The sequence below is a fragment of the Cupressus sempervirens genome, chromosome 11, assembly GCF_028749045.1.
Source record: "Cupressus sempervirens isolate cs-2001-9-10 chromosome 11, ASM2874904v1, whole genome shotgun sequence".
Classification (NCBI taxonomy): domain Eukaryota; kingdom Viridiplantae; phylum Streptophyta; class Pinopsida; order Cupressales; family Cupressaceae; genus Cupressus; species Cupressus sempervirens.
In genome coordinates, this window is record NC_143128.1 from 251522271 (window position 1) to 251541998 (window position 19728).

The following is a 19728-nucleotide window of genomic DNA, read 5'->3' on the forward strand; positions in this document are numbered from 1 at the left end:
ACAAATATTTTCTAACAACTCTATCATGAATTAGTGAATGCATTAATTACAACTTTATCTTTTTTCACATTTGTGACAAGTTGATTAGATTTTGAAAAAAATAATCATTTTTATCTTCCACCTCACATCACTTTGGACAAAAATGAATGTTTAATCAATATTAATTATCCCAATCTATATTTTATTACCAAATTCAAATATAGAGTTAAATGTTTTATATTTAATACTTTAAATACAATTAGTAGTTTTACATTGATGTCTATTTTTGTTAATTGTAAAATGATACCACTTTAAGTTTACAAGTTTCCACTACGTTTTACTAGCTACTATTTTACAATCTTGCTCTAATTTTTTTAATACCATTTTACAAATTGTAAAGCTAATACTACCCCCTCAAACTTACTAGATATTTTGGTAGTTTGACTTAAGTAATCAACAGTTTATTTTTTAAAATTTAAATATTTGAATTAGTAGAAATGATAGTTCATTCATATAATATAATTTTTATTTTTATTTATATATTTGTTAAAATAATATAATTATTAATATTTTTTAAATTCCTTTTCTCTCTCTATTATCCTACATTTACTTATTCTTATAATAACATATCATTCTCCGTTTTAGCTCTTTCTTCATATCCTTCATTTCTATCTCTAAATCTCTATTTTCCCTCCATTATTGGCAAGTTGTGTTCTATTTTAACCTTTGCCAAGATGACTATTGTTTCATACTTTTTAAGCTCCATATAATTTTGAGAAATAAACTCATATTATTTATTTATTTATTTATTTATTTATTTTTATTTATATATTTATTTATTTTCTTATCAGAACCTTTTCCCAAAGATAAAAGCTATCAAATTCATGTCACTCTGATTAAATATTTTTGCGTTCCTTTAAATTCGAAGGATATCCTTCCCGTGGACAGCCTCCCCCTCACTTTCTGTCGACTTACCCCACTAGGAACTTATTTCATGAAAAGTCTACAAATGATATAATCTGTAAAATTGTTCACGATAATACCGCTGTAACTTTCCTCATTCGCCACCTTGTCACTCAGATATTACCAATGTACTCCTAATTATGCTTATCTAAGAATCCAATCTCATTTTATTATGTTCCCGGAAAATGTAGTTGAGATGTTGATATGCTAGAAAATGCTGTCATTGTAACCCATGAGATGAATCTCACTGTAGTCGGTGGGTTTAAACACGGAGTCCAGAGTAATTCTAGTAACAGCTACAAGTAGAAGACACCATATTTGGAAGTTCCAAATATTTAGCAATATACTGTGAGAGGTGGTCATGGCAAAGTAGAATAGAGACAAATAATGAATCTGGATAGGCAAACTTCTCCGGCATTCCTATCCTAGAATTTGTGAAATTTTTTAATTTTATTAGCTTACAAAAAGGAAAGAAGAGCTTGTACAAGAAGGAAATCCTTTCGTGATATTCTCGTGAGCCTCTGCAGAGGTTACGTGGGTGAATTCCCTTTTGTTATGCCTACAATGTACAGCCGCGCACGCCCACAATATGCTTAAGGTCCATAGGCGAGTGTGTTCATAACATTGGAGCCAATTTTGTTGTTGGTGGAGGACGAACAAGGGATCGGGTGTAAGCAACAGGTAATGTCATGAACTTTTTCACTTTCCCAACATATGCCCGCTTTGTGAAGTTATCATAGTCATTAGCTTCAATTGCATCTAATATCTGGCGATAAATGATCAATGAAGCCCATACCTGCAAGCACGCCAATAGATTACTTATTTTGCGCACCAAATCAAACCAAACATATAGCATAAACCTTATGAAACTCCATTCCAGTTAATCTATAAAAACAGTAAGAAACTCCATTCCAATAAATCCGCAAGACCATTTTCATACCGGCCATCTACTTGCTTTATCAAGCTCAGTGACACCTTTTTCTGCATCATCAAAAAACATTCTTGCCCTTTTGATCTGATCTTTCATAAATGACCTCCATTTGTTAGTGACCTTTCCAGAAAATATATCTTCATCAGATAGTCCACTTTGTGCAAGCTCATCTTGAGGTAGGTATATCCGGCCACGACGAGCACTGTACAACAAGACAATCATATATATTGATTCATTAGAACAAACTCTACTACAAAATGATCTGATAGAACTTCTATCTGGTTTACAACAAAGAGTGTATGCTTACTCTTCTCCAACATCACGCAGTATGTTGGTAAGCTGGTTTGCAATTCCCAAAGCTAATGCAGAGTTGTATACACTTTCTGTTGTTGCTTGTGATTGTGGTGCAATACCCATTACAGGAACACTCATCAATCCAACTGTGCCCGCAACATAATAGCAGTAAAGATAGAGTTCATCAAAATTCTTGTAACGAGATTTTGTCAGATCCATTCTCATCCCATCGATCATGTCTCTAAATGGCTGAAAGAAACAGAAAACGATAAACTCCATTCAGCCTTCTTATTGACCAGCCAAAACATTGCAAAAGGCAGATCAGAATAAACATTCCAAGTTAGGTCATCCCATAGAACTAGCATATAAGAATAATAAAGATCACGTCAATAGATTAAATAAAAGGCAAAGACATCCTGTAAATTGCAGGATAAACAATTTTCAAGGATGCCAACACAGGATTTCAGTATTTCACTCAAGGCAGGTTTTGACCTTGACGTCTGCATCTACTGTACTTAATATAAATCACTAGGAAACACTTCCAGAATACCACAAGAAATTCCAGGCCATATTAATATTGATTGCATATAGGCCATGTAATAACCTGGATGTCGACAGGATATCTTGCAACTGTGTGCGCTAAAGCTGCATCAAGCATATCATATGGACTACCGTTAAATAGGTCATGTAGCCTTTGTTCCCATCGATCAAGTGCCTTTGGTGTAGTGTGTGAAGCATTAGGGCCATCTACAAGCTCATCAGTCCTCCTGCACCATACTGCATATAAAAGTTACGCATGTTAAATTAGGATACCAACCATTATAAGCTTAATAAGTATCAGAAGAAAATATAAGGCACCTAAAAAACAAAAAAGTAGTCCTCAAATAATATATGTGCATGTTAAATCAGGATACAAAACATTTTAGACTTACGTGTAACAAAAGAAATTAAAAGACACCTAAAAACAAAAAAATAGTACTTGAATAAAAGAAGTGAATATTGATATACTTTGCATGTTATAGAAGCTATACAGAAGGGTGACCAAAATGAATGATGAGTGTAATACAGATCTAAAAAGCAGACCACCTAAGTCGAGGGTTTAAAGCTATGTTATAGGATGCTCTCTGCCACCCCCCGGATGCGAGGAGGTGGGGGCTCTGTTGGTGCGCACAAGAAGTGCTGCAGCACCCTGTGGATTCTCTGTGGATGTGCATCAATGCATCCACAGGGCGCTGCATGCATCCTGTCAGCACCAAGGAGAAAATCCCCAAGCATCCAGATGCATCCAGGGCTTAGGATGCCAAAAAAATGTCCAAAAGCATTTTTTTTTCATTTTTCATTTAAAACATGTGCTAAAGCACTTTTTAAATATTATTATTTTCCTCTAATCCCTAAAACTTCCTCTAATCTAGTATAGATGGAACTGCTTTAGGTTCAAATGATCTTGAACTTGCAGCAGTTGGATATGAAAAGGATTTTTTTTGAGAATCCTTATGATTCTGATAGTGAATCTTGATTGATGAACATTGAATCATGAACTACATTTTGATTTTGTAATTGTAATAATTTTCTGATTTACAATGGAATCGGGCACATATTCATATACGACTTATTAATTATTTCAATTTGAATATTTGTGAACTATCAATTAGCATTTAATATTTATCTCGATCAATGATGAAGTATCATGCTATCAAATTATTTAATTTTGTATAGTTCTTGTATTCCTTTTGTTGGCGCTCAAAATTGTAGCCCACATTTTGAGCACCATTGAGAAATTTGAGGCCTATAAATGCTTTGTGAAGCCTATGTACCCCGCTGTTGAGTTAACGCATAAATGGTGTTTAATGTTTCTAACACCTTCCATTCAGCCTGTCTACCTGTTCCATATGGTCAAATCATCATTCTGAGCTATTCGGCGAAATCCTGTTTTGAACAATTGTCAATCTTGCTTTTTCACCTGAGTGTGAAACAGCGACAAGAGGCTGTGTTTGCATCTGAATATCTCGCACCCAGAAAGGTTTTGTGACTTTCCACTTTGAGAGTGTCTAGTGTCCATACCTAAGAACCTATGTTTCAGATTTTGAGTCGTTTCGAGTCCGTTTGACTAGGTTTTGAATCCCTCAAAGTTGGTTAGTTACTGTTTTCATGCTTTTGCAATTAATTCCTAATTCTGGGGAGGTCTGTTTGACCCGTAATAACTTTTGACCAGTTGACCCGAATGCTAAAATTCCTTTTGCGTTGCATTGCATATGTCAGAGACTTGCTATGTTTCAAGTTTTAACTTATGACGAATCCTTTTGATCAGTTTTCAAACGCGAATCCAAACGCAATTTCTAAAGTTATACTGGTGTCAGCATTTGCAGATTGATTGGAACCCCTGTTCATGACGTCATATCTCCTAATCCGTGATTGGTGAGATCGAATGGTTTGTTTCTCTATGTTCTATACTGAAAATACTCCAAGTGTGCCAGTTTTCAAATCTTGACGAATCCATTTGCATACTTTTCCAGGGTCATTCCATTTGTAAAAATTGTTATGTTGTCATTGTTTCTTGTCCTACAAATCCAAGTAGCCAACTTCAGACGCTCGCCATTTGCGCCCAGTTATTCGTCACGAGTCCAAATCGCATATTCATACTCACCTCATGACAGAGATTTAACGCCCCAATTTTCTTTTCCCCATGTGCTCATTTGCCTAGTTTTCCAGGCCAAATCCGAACCTAGTTTATTGTTTTCTGACATATTTACTTGCAGGTGGTTCTAAGAAGGCAACTTTGACAGCAAATATCTTGTGACTCTGAATTTGTCTTAAGACGAGATTCAATGAGGTGAAAGTATACAGAACAGAGATTCAGTGTGTCAGGTTTCAGAGCCTGGTCAATTGTTTGGGTCAGTTTTTAAGGGCAGTCAACGGACCTCTTGACACCAGTTTGACAGTTTACAAAATGCTGGCAAAGCGAGTTTTATTTGATGGTTCAGTGTTCGAACTCATTTCCAGTCAATCCGAGAAGGTATTGGTAATTGGGGAATCGCTATTAATAGTCTTGAATTATTGAGAGTTTTTAATTAAAGGAGGATCTCCTAATAGGTTTGACACATGAACTGTATGGATGAGGTTATAAGTGAATGCTCCATGTGCTTTGTATAAGGAATATGACATTTTGTTGCAAATGTGGATAAAACTTACGCCCTTTGTTCATGAGTTTTTAGAGGAGGCAAGTAAGATGTATGAAATGTATGTCTATACAATGGGAGAGCGAGCTTATGCTTTGAAAATAGCAAGGTTTCTTGATCCCACAGGAAAACATTTTTGAGCTAGGGTCATCTCACAGGGTGATAGTACACGTAGACATCAGAAAGACCTGGATGTCGTACTGGAAGCAGAATCTGCAGTTGTGATTCTTGATGACAGGGAGCAAGTATGGCCAAAAGCATAGATCAAATTTTATAGTGATGGAGAGATACCATTTCTTAGCTCAAGTTACCGGCAATTTAATCGACAGAGCCCCTTTTTGACACATTTAATGAGGGATGAGACAAAGACAAAGGGTGCTCTTGCAAGCATGAAAGTACTCCAAGCCGCAGGGGAATGGCCCATGTCCCATATAGAAGAAGGTGCATCTTTGAAAGGCAAATCAATTCATGTTTATAAATAGGGGCGGCACTATATATGGAGACGCCAGTGTCTGCAAAAAAGACATCCCACGGCAACTGAATCAGAGCAGACCAGCGCATCAAAGAGAGACTTCACTAATGAAGAGAGATTATGCTAGAATCAAGAGAGCCATGTCAGCACGTGAAGATGAAGTATGCAAATATCCAAGCATTCCAGAGAAGCACGACACTCCATGCAAGGACGGAACCCGTTGTTTCTAGAGTGAGACGCCATCAGCAAAGGGGGCAACAGCAACAAAAGGGACCAAAGGCAATCCACAGCTGATGGAGAAGCCAATAAAGAATGGCAGAAGCCCAAAATGGGAAACAACAGGGGAGAGCGTTGAATGGACTTCATGCCAAAATAAAGAAAGCTAGATTATGAGATAAAACTCCCACGCTAAGAGGGAAGACCCAACCGTTGACTTAAAAGACACCTTGCGTTAGAATGAAATCACAGTCCATGAGTTAACAAAGCCTGTGCAAGGAAAATGACGTGAGGGTAGGAATCAACGCATAAATATTTAGAAGTATTATTTCAAAGGAATTCATACATGTTCAAAGAGACCCTGCGCCAATTAAGGAGATGCCAGTTATGAGTCGCAATCAAGGCAGCTCACGGCCCAAAATACAGAGCACCCACGATGCCAGTCTGCATAGTAGACAGTAACAAGGAACATCCATGTTATAACAAAGGAGTTCCACGTTAGATGGTAAAATCTGCGCAAGAAAAATAATTGCAAGGAAGCCGCTCACGTATTGGACTGAGGAGAAAATCATGCCATAATCAGACATCCACACGCAGACCAAATTTTGAAGACACAGCGCATCCATGCTGCGAGGAAAGGAAACATTTGCAGGCAAAAAAGTGACATAAGAGTAATCAGCGACAGTGAGTTTGAAAGGAAACTAGAAGCATTTATCCCACATTTCTTATGTGGTCGACGTTTTACATATTTAAATGCTCAAACATACCATATAGAATGTGAATTGAAGAAAGGTCTTTTGGAAAGGCTATGGCCTAAGCATGTGGTCCCACCCGTGTCCAGCTGGCATGCAGAGTAAAATACAATTTTAAACGAATGTGCTGATATTGGATGCACCGGAAAGTCAAAGAATCCGGCAAGTCGCTATGGCACTTGCCGGAAAACTAAAGAAAATTTGGCAAGCGACTTAGCGACCCACCGGAAAACCTTGGAACCCGGTGGGTGCTGTTGTGGGTCCCGTGCAGATGTCTCCAACGAATCAGATCGCGCCAAGTAGCAGTGGATAAAATGACTGGGCGATGATGTGGTGGGAAAAGCTCAGAGTTCACCAGATGTTGACACGTGGTTGATCTGACGGTTCTCGCTAACTTGCCAAGCGGAAGATGCACGAGATTTACCATAGCGAGTTAGCGAGAAGACGACATGTGGCAATGGGTCCCATGTTCGATGACGTGGCAGATGCGACGAGCGGTCCAATCAGTGAGTGACACGTGTCACTTGGTCAACAGAGGTTTGACCCGAATGGAGGCATAAAGGAAATAATTAAAATGGGTTTGAAGTAAATTTTAAAGTTTTTTCTCAATGGGTTTGCACGTCAGTTTTTAAAATCAAATAAGGCTTTAATTCTAATGTTAAGACATTAGATTATTTTTAAAAATTTTGGATTTTAAAATTAAAAGATGTGCAGACCTGAACACTCTTAGCAGAGGAGTGATTTTCAAAATGTGATTCAGGGTGTTTCCGGAAAGAAAAATACGCAATGTTATATATCGCCGAAATCGGGAGAAGACGAACTTTCCGATTCTGGAGTCGGTTTTTGCACAGGTATCAGTCTGTTTGAGCTACAGGAGGATTTGTCTCAGGTACCTAAATTGCAACCATTTTCAGATATCGAAGTCTAGAATTGTTTTCCAACATGGTAATGACTTGAATATCAGTAGCATACAGTGAAAATGCAATTGGGGTCACGTTTAAGTCAGTTATTTGGGGAGTTCACCAGCTTTTCATAAGGTAAATCAGATATTTTAGTGACTCAGCAAGTTTTCATCATTCAGACACAGACATTTGCATATCAGTTACAAAAAATGATGAAATCAAATCAGATCACAATGGTAGAAAGAAGAGAGAGGTGGTTCAGCTGAGAAAGACTGAATTCCAAGTGGACAGATGGCAGTTGTAGATCAGATCCGGGAATTCACCCTTGTCTATATCATTCTTTCTCTAATACATTGTAAGGGTTCCAATTTTTTGTTACTGTGAGACCACTGTTGGTAGAGAATTTGCAGTCATTTTGTGAGACCATTCCTTTGGATCCAGAACTGTGATTCCACCTCCATTCTTCAGCAATTTCTCTCATGTGAACAGCAGTAGGAAGATAAATACAGATAGTTCAGATCTGTTAGGTTGTTTCATGTCTTTCATTTCATGCATATGATTGTATATTTTCAAGGAAATAATGCAAAGAGCAGCAGATAATTAAGTTTCAATTGAATCTTGTCTCCATTCTCATTGAATTTCAATGTTTTACGATCTCTGAACAAAGAGTTTAGGTCGTAGTTGCAGTCCCCTAAGACTGTATGTTGTTTCATTGTTGCTGATAGTTCAAGGAATTGTGTAAATGCTTCATAGAAATCAACAGGGTTGCAGATTTATTGAGGAGGATATCAGGTAAGAACGAGATTTTAAACTGAACATAGATGTCTATTTACAAGTTAAATAAATAGATCTATATTTGAAGATACACACGTCTCAGATATTCATATGTATGTTTGTGATCCATGAATTTGCCCAATGGACTAGGCACTGATCAGCTACAAGGTCATTACTTTCTCACTGCTGCATATCTGAGGGTTGTTGAAATCAACATCAAAAATCAAACGCTTTTCCCCTTTCATGTTGAAGAGCTATCATAGAATGCCCTCACTCAGCTTATGAGGTTCATAGATCTGCATCTAGCTATCGTAGGTCTGTGTTATTTCATGAGTTCTTAGGAGAAATAAGGGTTTTATCTGATTTGCATAGATTCAGTGTATGCTTTGATAACTGGTACCATATAAAGAATCTATAGGTCCACCCGCCTAGGTTTTGCAGAGCCTGAAGAAGAAGAAGGGTCATGCCTTATAGTTGGCTTGGTGTTTGAATGGGCATGTTGAAAATGGGGGTTAGCTGCCCCTAGATGTGCTTTGTTCTCAGTGGGATAATTGGAAACGGGTAACGTTTTCAAACACCAACACCTTTGCATATATCTATCTATCTATCTATATAAACTCACCAAGACGCATCCACAACTCCCAAATAAAATTTGCCCATTCACACACCCAATTCTCATACCCACATCCACACCCAAATGGCAACTTATGTTTAAAGATCAAAATCATTGATACGTTTTTACAAAGCTAATAACCTAAGAACGGATGTACTGGAACTGGGTCCACGTGAATGTGAAAATGATTACTGAACAGCGAAGAATATCATAAACCTGCAGCAGACCCTTTCCTCCAATCTACTGACTGGAACTTGAAACTTTGGACTAATAGTACATGTACAAACCTGAAGATCAAGAAGCATGAGACACCCACATCAACATTCTATACCATATCAAACTGTATTACATAAATTTAATCTATATTTGCAAAGCCTAAAATCCCTGGAGAATATTCCCCGTCCGCAGTCCATGCACCATACTGTTAAAATAAGAATTCTCTTCTTTTGTTGCTCAATGAGCTGCCTCATATAATTAATGCCAACGTAGATGACAAGATTATCTCTTTTTCTTATATTTCCTTAGGAAGTGTAATTGAACACTGAGTACATTTCAAGTTTCTCGTTCTTTCATCCTTTGAAGTTGTTTGATGCTTTCTTGCCATTCATCTTGCCTTTTTCCTTCAACTTCATTGAAAATTTTCTCATTCAATTTTCTCAGCAATGCCATTATTTGTTTTACATTTCCTTGCTAGAGAATGTACCGGTTATATTTTATCTTAATGGTTTTGATAACTGTTACTTTTGGGCTAGTGGTGAATTCTTTTTAAACCCTTATCCGGCATCTCGTCTTTGCTAAATTCTGAGACCTGTGAATATGTTGTAGCACACCTAGGAGAGAAATTTCATGTCTGCTAAATTTTACTCTTGTGGTTTGTATATTGTTTCCTGTTGACATTCTGATTCCATAGACACTATTTTGGGTTTCACTTCAGAATGTGGCCATTTGCGAAAATAATTTCATCTTTCATTTTGTTGTACTTGAATATTCAAATGTTTCTTAAAGAAACAATGACATTCAGGCAGTCTATGTAGTTGACATTGCTCAATGAGATCAACTACATCCTTTTTCTAACTCATTTTGATTAGTAGGATTGTCATTCATCTAACTGATTGTGCAAATATCAGTGTGGATGAGTGTAGACCTGTTAGATAGTACTCCCAGAGTGACCTGTGTTGTTAAATACAGACGCCAGAATTTTGCTACCAACCTTAACTTGGTTGTGTTTGCCACCCAATGCATCTTTGGAAGTTATGTCTCTTGTGTGTATGGCAAATACTAATATGCCATGGTTAATAAATTTAACAAGTTATCATATTGTGTTTCTGTGCAGTTTGTGTGTCATAATGATTATGTGAGCCATAACGCAATGAATGTAAACAATCACTATGATGTGATATTTAACATACAAACATTTTTAACATAATAACAATTAGATTTGACATATGACCATTCAATATGTTTAGCTTTATCATCAATTTTCATTTAACCAACAGCATATGAATCTTTTAACAAATTATATGACGCAAACTGAAAATTACTTGTCAACAGATGATAGAATGGTTCTTTAAAAATATTTAATTAATTATGGAGCTAGATGAAGTAGAATCTATATATATATATATATAATTTTATTAACTGATATACAAGTTATAAGATATACATTTATATTATTATATATATACTACTTTTGTGTGGTTTTTTGAGTGTCATATAGAATCTCTCTTATATTTAGATTTTGGTTTTGCTTGGTTGACTTGACTTTTCTTTCTTTGGTCTCACTTAGTTTTATTATTTTTTCTTCTCAACCTTGTTGTGTGTGCCCCTTCCCCATCTTTTATTCCTTCTTATTGAGGCTTGGTCTGCACATTTTACTATTTCATTCTTACATTCTTTCATCCTGATGATGGATCACAGAGTGTGATCTGAAACGATTTCTCAGTCTTCATTTTCTTGCACAAATGCACAACAAATTATATGGCTCTTCGGATGATTCTTTTCAGAGTGTTAGAATCTGCAGAAAACTATGATTTTATAGTTACTTTGCAATATCCTACCACATCATCCATAGAAATCTGGATTGCACACCTGCAAACATCCCCTGACGATTACATATTTCCTGAGCAACTCCAGGCACAAGGATCCTCTTTAAATCCCACTTTTATGGGTGTGGTTTTAGAGTGCAATGTCATAGAAACAAAAGAAAATGCAACAAGAGAACATAACAGAAGAAATCTCTTCTAAAGCCCTTTTTCCCATTTGATTTTGATATATTTATAAGTTACCATGTCCATATCAACTTCCAGGATCAACAGTTACAAAAAGTACAAAAAGAGAGACTGTTTTTGGTCATTTATAAAATAATGATCCATATTTTCCTAAATTTTCTGGTGTGTTCTTTAGTTTGCTGATCTGCTGTTGTCTTTTCATTAGAAGTGGATTGTTTGACTTCTGATATAACTCCTCCAGTGCTTCACCTAAGATGAGTAAATCAATACAGTAAATTCATATTTAGGATTTTAGGCTTTCAGACCTTCAGGTTTCTCCCTGTTGCTTCTTGTTAATCTTCTGACTTCCGGACTCCTGAAGTAGTTAGTGGGAGAAGTATATTAATTATTTTTCCACTTTAGGGTTTTAGGCTTTTGCATTTCAGGATTATTAATTTGTCTCTCATACCCCTTTATCCTTCCAATTTCCCAAATGTTCCAAAATTGCAGACTTGTTTGTTTGGGTCTTTGGGCTCCTCAGTCTTGAATCTTGATATTTTGAGATCTTGTCAACAATGAGGCATCTTCCGTATTTCAAATTATGGAATACTTTATCCTCAGTCCCCCAGGTGTAGGGACTAGAATTTTGATGTGCCTCCAAAGGAGTGCTACATCAGTTTTATTGGGTAACCTAGGAAATAGCTTCATCTTCCTGAGATGTCAGGACTCAGGACACTTTAACAACTTTGATTTCAAAGATCAGGCACTCTTGGCTTCAGGATCTTCAAATAACGCTGTCCATTCACTATTCCCAAATCCACATTTCTGATCTTCTGTAGTAATCTGAAATACTCAACTTTCAAATTTCAAATTTTGATCAGTATAGTGATAGTTCACCACTTCAAACATCTGCATCCATTTATTTGTTTGCATAGTTAGCAATACTACTATTTCGTACACATCTTTATAAACTAATTATTACTTTATTTACATTGGCATGTGAGATAGGTATTAACATAACAACAAAATTGAATAAGCTAAACAGTCTCCACTTCAAATTTCTAGCTTCTCATATCATTTTTGTCTATCCAGATTCCAACTTAACAAATAGCCAACAGAATTGTTTTGCATGAGCCGATATATAGAGTTGCAAGAGATCTTCACTGTCATTGATTCTCCTCCATTTCCTCTTGGAAACAGATCAAAAGATTGCAACCTAAAAGTTAACTACACCTTAGATTTTAGGCCTGCTCCTATGACTTCTGCATTGGCTAACCTTGGGAATGTGTTGATAACACCAACAGCCATTTGGTGTAACCTTCAGATCACTTACTTTCGGGAATGATGATAGCTGATTATTCTAGATGCAACAGCACATCTTTGTTCTTACACATCACTTTTAGTGAGGATGCATATTTTCTCCCTCTTATATTTTGTAATTTTATACCTTTGTAACTTCAACATCCTTTTAATTCACTTCTTTTCTTTTTCTATGTTTATTGATAACTGACCCTTTTTTGGGGTGCACTACACAGGCTAGGTACTATAGTTCTATTACCAGATTTGTGAGGAAATTATGTATTGAACAAGGGAAGTATAAAACCCTCAAGAAATCAGATACGTAAAATCATAGATTCTATCCAGAAGATATTAAATCCTTCAAAGACTTATTGGAACAATTTTTTCTTTATAATAAATCAAACTAATTTCTTACTCCACTCCAACATCATTCTGAAATTACAATCAAAACTCTGAATTCTCTTCTTCTGCACTCTCGCTCATTCTTTTCTCTGTCTTCTTTCTACTATCACATCAATATCTTAACTCCACTTATAACACCAAAAGAAAACACTCTTAACATAGCCTTACTTTTAAAAGCAAGACACAGTCCTATTTTTATCTTTCTATTTCTATTTTTAACTGCTGGTCCTATTTCTAACTGCTTCTTTTGGCATCTTAATATATATTTGTTATTGTATTTAGTTAATGCCATGGCTCAGTTGTGCATTGTCAGCTTTAGCCAGTGCCGATACATTACATTTGAGTCATTCTCATCATCTCCCTTTATCTCCATCAAATTATATTTGCTCGATTGCATTGTTCAGATGCTTGGGAACAAGTTTTCATCAGTAACCACCACATTGATAGTTATCTCACATCCTTATTTCATAAGAATCATAACAAGTGCAGGAATGTTCTCCTAAAATTCTTGAGCAAGAATTTTTGACAATCAAAGAAATATTGCATCAAGAACATAAAGCTCAACCTATCATACTTGTATTGGGCTCAAAATATTATTCCAAATGTTTTGCTGGCATGTTCTGACGTAAGACTAATGGATATTAACAATATTGATATCTCTTGTTAATTTCCTTTTCATAATCTAGGGAATTGTAATTAGAAAAATTATTGAGGAGCCAGAACCTCAAGAATCATTACACTTCTCTTCTTGAGTCTCAGAGGCCGAAATATCTTGGATACCTGCAGAAGGTCATACACAAATTACCTCTAATACATAGGGAAGCTCAAAGGATGTCTCTGATAAATCTCATGGTAGTGTGAGGATACATATTCTAGGCTGTCCCTGCTCAAAATTGAACCTGAATTCAATAGCATTCATCTTTTGTTGCTTCACTACAGAGTGAGATAAAAAAATTGATAGCAAAGTTCATGTGATGCAATTTTCACCAATACTTGAATTGGTTACTCTTCCAAAGTATGACTTATTCCTATTGTTTTGCTAGTTTATCCCTCAAACACAAAACTGTAAGCTATCTAGTAGTCTCTGGCAAGCCTTGTGCAGCTGATAAAAAAATTCTCATCTTGACACACAAAGCTTGAGATGTATTGACATCACAAACTTCAGTATATGATAAAACCAATACAGAAGTTGAAGCAATTCCTCTTCATAGAGTGGTTTGTCTCCCAATGTCTTCTCAACATGCTTAGGCACAACACCAATACATGTCCAACAGTCTCTTCAAGGTCTTTGTGCAATTACTATCAAGGCCTACAACCTTTCCTTTAGTCATGAACACAAGCTATTGTTATTACTTAATTACCTCATGCAATCCTTGTCAAGATGCAATATTTGTGTTTGTTTTGCCACCAAAGGATACTCTGCTGCTTGTTGCACCAACCTTGACATGCAACTGTTCCAGTTACCTGTAAACCCATCATGATACTAATGATCTGACATACAGATCACTAGTAACCATTCCAGATAAGTTCTATGCCAATTTGCACGATCTTCCAAAGGAAGATTGCTTGAATAAAGGACCATACTGTTGGCTATAATACTACTAGTACTAATAACTGATAAAGAGAATGAATCTCAAGACTTTCCAAATAGAAAACTATCTAGCCAATTCCTTTAATATATAGGACAAAATTAAACATCAAATTCTGTGTCGACTTGACTTTAATATACTAGAGTCCAAAAAATCTGTGGTTACGTATCTGGCAGTATAAACATCCTAAGTTTGTGTGAGCAGAACAAAGCACCAAATTGGAAGAATCATACTTTATGACCTGTTAAGGTGGTGACATTTAGAAATAGCATTCATGATCCAAGTAATGGCTACAAAAAAAGGCATGTCTTGTATGTTTAAGTCTCTACAAAGGGCAATCCATGTAGTGCAATTGCGGACAGAAGCTTAATAAACATTTCCCTAATAGTAGCATTTGTCTCACCCATGGTTGGAAAACTCGGACTCGGCAACTCCTCGCCAAGCCCCCTAAAAGTTTATTCGGGAAAAAATCGGCCATTTAAAAAAAAAAACTCGAGAAAACTAGGGTACCTAAAAAACCGCTAAAATTTAATTCAAAATACATTTTTTTGCAAATTTCAATGAAAAGATGCATCTAATGAGTTAATTAAAGAGAATACAAAAGAAACAAGCAGAGTTTAGATATATATAAATGCGTAGTGGGTACAAAATCGCATTCTCATGCAGAATGTTGATGGCGGGAAGTATAATAGTAAATAGTTTGTGTCAAACTAGAAGTAAATACATCATTACAATCACATCTTCCTCTTCCCAGCTCTACTAGCATACTGTAATTCTCTATTTTACATAATATATATAGGTTTTTTGCCTTTTGTTTTTTACAAAAATATTAATATTAATATTATAAAAAAAAAAATTTAAATAGAGTTTTTCTGAAAAACTTGCCGATTTCTTGCAAAAACTCGGCGATTTTTTCTCTAGATGAGGCACAATTAAATCTGGGAAAAACTCCCTGGTCCCAAAAACTTGCCAAATTTTCAGCGATTATGCCAATTATGGTCTCACCCTTATTAAGATTGGATTGGGGATATCTATGAAAGGCATAAGGTCAATCACATGATCAATAAAGATGCTTTATATATACAAAAACTATGGGGGTTTTCCGTATGAACAAGCTAGGTAGTTGCTACTGAATGTGGTTGAAAGCACCAGTCATCAAAGAACATTGATCTAAGGATGCTTGTCTTTTATCCAAGGTTACCTACATGCACTTGGCTATCAGAACTTTAACAAGATCAACATAGTTTCTCAGAGAAATAGCATAAAGGATCTTTGTAGTTACAATCTGCGGATGACTATGGCGTTTCCTAGAACTTCATTTCTCTAGACCAAAAAGTGTCAGATTTCTGGAAGGAAAAGACAATTTATAATCACAACTAGATAAAGAGCTTATAATACTTGTCCTCCAACCTTAAACACCAACAGAAAGTAGGCATATAAAGGCAACACTTAATGCAAACCAAAGGTTAATCAATTCTTTAGTTGCTATATAGACTACATTATCCTATTAGGGAAAGAATGGTGGTTCACCAAAACCTTCCAATCAGACACCTCCTTCAAGCTCAGTGCCATTTTAATCTATTGAGTCCCTCTGGCCAATAGTGACACGCAAATGTGTCCACCATATGCTGCAATCCTACAAGCATATGAAGATTGTTCATACTAACTTCAAGCCCTTGCGACAAACTATATTATTATTACAACAAAAAGGAATTCATTGGCAAAAGAAAGAGGGTTCATCCCTTGCACTTGTAGTTGGGATTTAACACTACCAATGCAAGATTCCGTGGAGCTTCCAACACAAATCCATGTACACCAAATGTACTGTATAAAGTTTAAATACCTGCCAACGAAATTATTCATGGAAGCCCTAATTTTAGCATATATCAGATAATGGAAACTTATTATGAAAATGAGGTCATGACTTTTTTTATAAAACTAATACACAACATAAAGCATATTTTTTGACATGCAATCTGCATTACCCATGTCATAATATTACACCCCTTCTCATAGAGAATAAACTACATTATTAATTAACGCATCTGCCTAGGTGTCAAACCATATTCTTGATGCATTTTGATTTGTTCAATCCTACATCTAATGGACCCTTTGCTCTTGAAACATTGTGCTACTAGTTCTGTTCGAACAAATGGGTCATAGCAATTCATTGTCCCAAAGGGACTCGGATATGGCCAAATGCTTACTCTTATAGTAAAGAAACTGAATAAAAAGAAGATCTTCCCATGATCATAACATTTGCCTGACAGTTATAAAGGTTCTATAAATGTCTTTCATCTGTCTGCTGAGTGGTTTGTCAATGGATCCAACTACTGAAACTCAACTGAGTGCCAAGGTTTTTGAGTCAGACCTTCTATAAATGAACAAGACTTCTTGGGAGACCAAAAATAGTTAACACTTTAACAGTCCAATGGTTTCCTATGTTTTCTGCACTTTGACTCATTATGCATGGGATGAATTGGCTGTCCAAGTTAGTCAATCTAATAGTAACAAGATCTGGCCATTCAATTTTACTTTTCTATGGAGCAAGTTAAGAACTCATAGATATATTGTCCTCCGTGTTAACTGGAGCTGGCAAGGGCATGAGAGTTTGCACAGATGGAACATGTTCTGCTATATTCATATAATACAACTGGTATTTGGTAATACATTGGGCTATGTCTTTCCCTCCTATGAATCAAATCAGTACCCTTTTATACAGAAGTAATCCAAATCATCTTGATTAAAGGGATTTGTACAAGACTACAATTTTTTTTTAAATTCTAGCACTTACCATAGATTGCCCATATTGCCTTTTGCCGCTCTGGTGTCATAAGCAACGTTCCTGAGAGCATAAACAACAAAGCAATGGATTAGCATCTTGAAATCAGCTTTCACTACCTTACAAACTTGAAGGTCAGAAAAATCCCTTCCTTGCTAAGACACCTAAGCTTCTAACCTTCTTATTAGCCACTTCTTTTTCTTTATCAATTTTTTCTCAATATAAAGCTGCAGGCCGCACAAGATTGTTAGTTATAAGGGCTTAGGAATTTAGATTTCCTAGTTATTTATTCACAATGGTATGCAGACTTCTAGACCAACCTGCGGATCAAACAAAACTATTTGGCAATTTGCTCAAGGCCTGGCAGTTAGATTCAGACTCTAGAACAAAACTCATAACTTCATAGTTGCTTACATGGGTCCTTAGCCCGAAGGCCAAATAGGGAACTTGCAATATACTTGTCAAGGATATTGTGATTGGACCCAGAAGCTTGAACAGAATTCATATCTCCGTACTTATGGGCATGGGTCCTTAACCAAAAGATCTGATAATTATCTTGCAATCGACTTGCTCCAATAAAAAATTTCAAAATTCAGTGACAATTGGTGAGAATGAAAACAACCCATGGTTTGGAATCTTGGATATGAAACCTTAACCAAACAAACACAAAGACCCAACAAAAGGGTTGTAAGTTTCTCCACCTCAAGGATATATTTTATATCCTGATTTGCAGTGCTTACTGCAGAAGGGGCGAAAGCAACCTACTTTACCCAGATAGGCAACCCTAGTGTTTTCAAATAAATGAAAATTCTTTTAGTGGGTTCTACATCAAAAAAGATCATAATTCTGTGCTAGAAAAAACAATACAATAAATTGGTTCACCAAACCATGTTCTGGTAACAAGGCAGTGCAATTGAAATGTTCAAAAGCATGTTTATAATTTACCAAGTAACAAAAGAAAACTATACATAAGAAGAAGAAATAGTACCCAAGTAGAAAGTCTTTGCATACTCGGCACAAACTTCTCGACAGCGCTCATAAGCTTCATCAAGGATCTGCAACCTCCCAGTAGGCACCGAGTCTGGCTTCACATCAAGCAACCGACTCTCTTCTCCTTTCTTCACCAGGGCAGCCTGCTTCAGCACAACGTCATACACTTTCTTCTCCGATGGCAGCATAGGCCTTCCTGAACCATCAGTCACCAAACCAGCCAAGTCAGGGAACCTAGTGGTCCTGCTCGCACTTTCTGATGTGAGATTCGAACTTGAGACCTCCAAGGCAGCATTTACAAACAATCTCGCTCTATTATTTTTAAATTTTGTTTGTGATGGAAGTCTTTTTGCTCCTGCAATCCTAGATACCACATATCCACCATGGTTGCAGTGCTGAAAACGGTCGGAGCAGCACAATTCCTGTGAACCAGCAGCCACCCAGACCAATGCCACAGCCATTCCTCTCTAATTCTACTTCAGACAATCGCAATGCAGCTGATAGACTCCTTCCACACTTTGGATGCACCCACGTAAAAGAACTACCGCTAATTTCAATAGATACAAACTTCGCGAAGTCTTGGGATTGTCAAATATTGCAGTCTTCATGCTTTTCCTGAATATAAAATCAATGCCCACTTAATTTTCATCACTGTGGAACCTTCCCCACCATTCAAATCACCTCATGACCTTCCAAAAACTAATGTTCCCTTACATTCTTCCACCAAGGATGAAACCACTTTTTATCCGATTATTTGAAGGTTTAATAAAATTTCTTTTCAGATTAATCGGAAAATATTGAAATTTTACCGTCGAAATGGAACCAAAAGCATTGTGCCCGTTTCTTAAGCCATTCCAGCACTAGCATCTAACATTGATTCACGCGACTATGAAGGAGACGACAAATTTTTATACACTCTATCTTATCGAGTCTGTCTTGTTCATGTCTCGCATTCATTGAGATTATTGGAGGAAAACGTCCGTTATCGAGGATCAAAACAAACCAATGAGCCAAAAATTCAATCTTTTCGTTAATAATATAATAATAATTATGTTTGTATCAATTTCCTATTTTCTTATGTTCCCTGTCTTATTCAGTATCTTCCCTTCATTTAAAGTATAATTTGTGGGCAAATGTCTTTTTGGAGAGGGATCAAAAGAAATCAATGGACGAAGATTCGAATATTTCTTCATTAATATTTTCGATATTCTTTTTATTTTATTTTTATTGGATAAATAGAAAATTAACTCTTTCCAATATCTCTTTTTATCCAATTATCTACAACTATCTACTTGTTTATTTGTTGCTGGATTTCCTCCCTTTAGACCTTTTAGGTGAGTAATAGATGTCTTCATCTTTTGAATACTTTTAAAGTGTTTTAAAAGGA

The 19728-nt window shown here is 36.2% G+C and overlaps 1 protein-coding gene across 1 annotated transcript; it reads right to left on the bottom strand.

The window, feature by feature from the left end:
• Positions 1 to 1080: 1080 nt before the first annotated feature.
• Positions 1081 to 19299, bottom strand: LOC149529099 (phytoene synthase 2, chloroplastic-like). The gene is made up of 6 exons (XM_089811606.1): positions 18340 to 19299; positions 17364 to 17414; positions 2772 to 2944; positions 2181 to 2416; positions 1883 to 2075; positions 1081 to 1738 (listed from the first exon to the last, which is right to left on the bottom strand). The coding sequence occupies exons 1-6, from the start codon at positions 18800 to 18802 to the stop codon at positions 1559 to 1561; spliced, it is 1296 nt and encodes a 431-aa protein (XP_089667732.1). The 5' UTR covers positions 18803 to 19299; the 3' UTR covers positions 1081 to 1558.
• Positions 19300 to 19728: the final 429 nt, after the last annotated feature.

What these genes read in the sequence shown, in the direction of transcription:
- LOC149529099 (XM_089811606.1), bottom strand. Translation starts at nt 18,802, where the DNA reads ATGGCTGTGGCATTGGTCTGGGTGGCTGCTGGTTCACAGGAATTGTGC. An exon ending in GGCAATATGGGCAATCTATG is followed by an intron (nt 2,945 to 17,363) that starts GTAAGTGCTAGA and finishes TTTTATATGCAG; the next exon opens with TATGGTGCAGGAGGACTGAT. An exon ending in ATAAAGCAAGTAGATGGCCG is followed by an intron (nt 1,739 to 1,882) that starts GTATGAAAATGG and finishes GCGTGCTTGCAG; the next exon opens with GTATGGGCTTCATTGATCAT.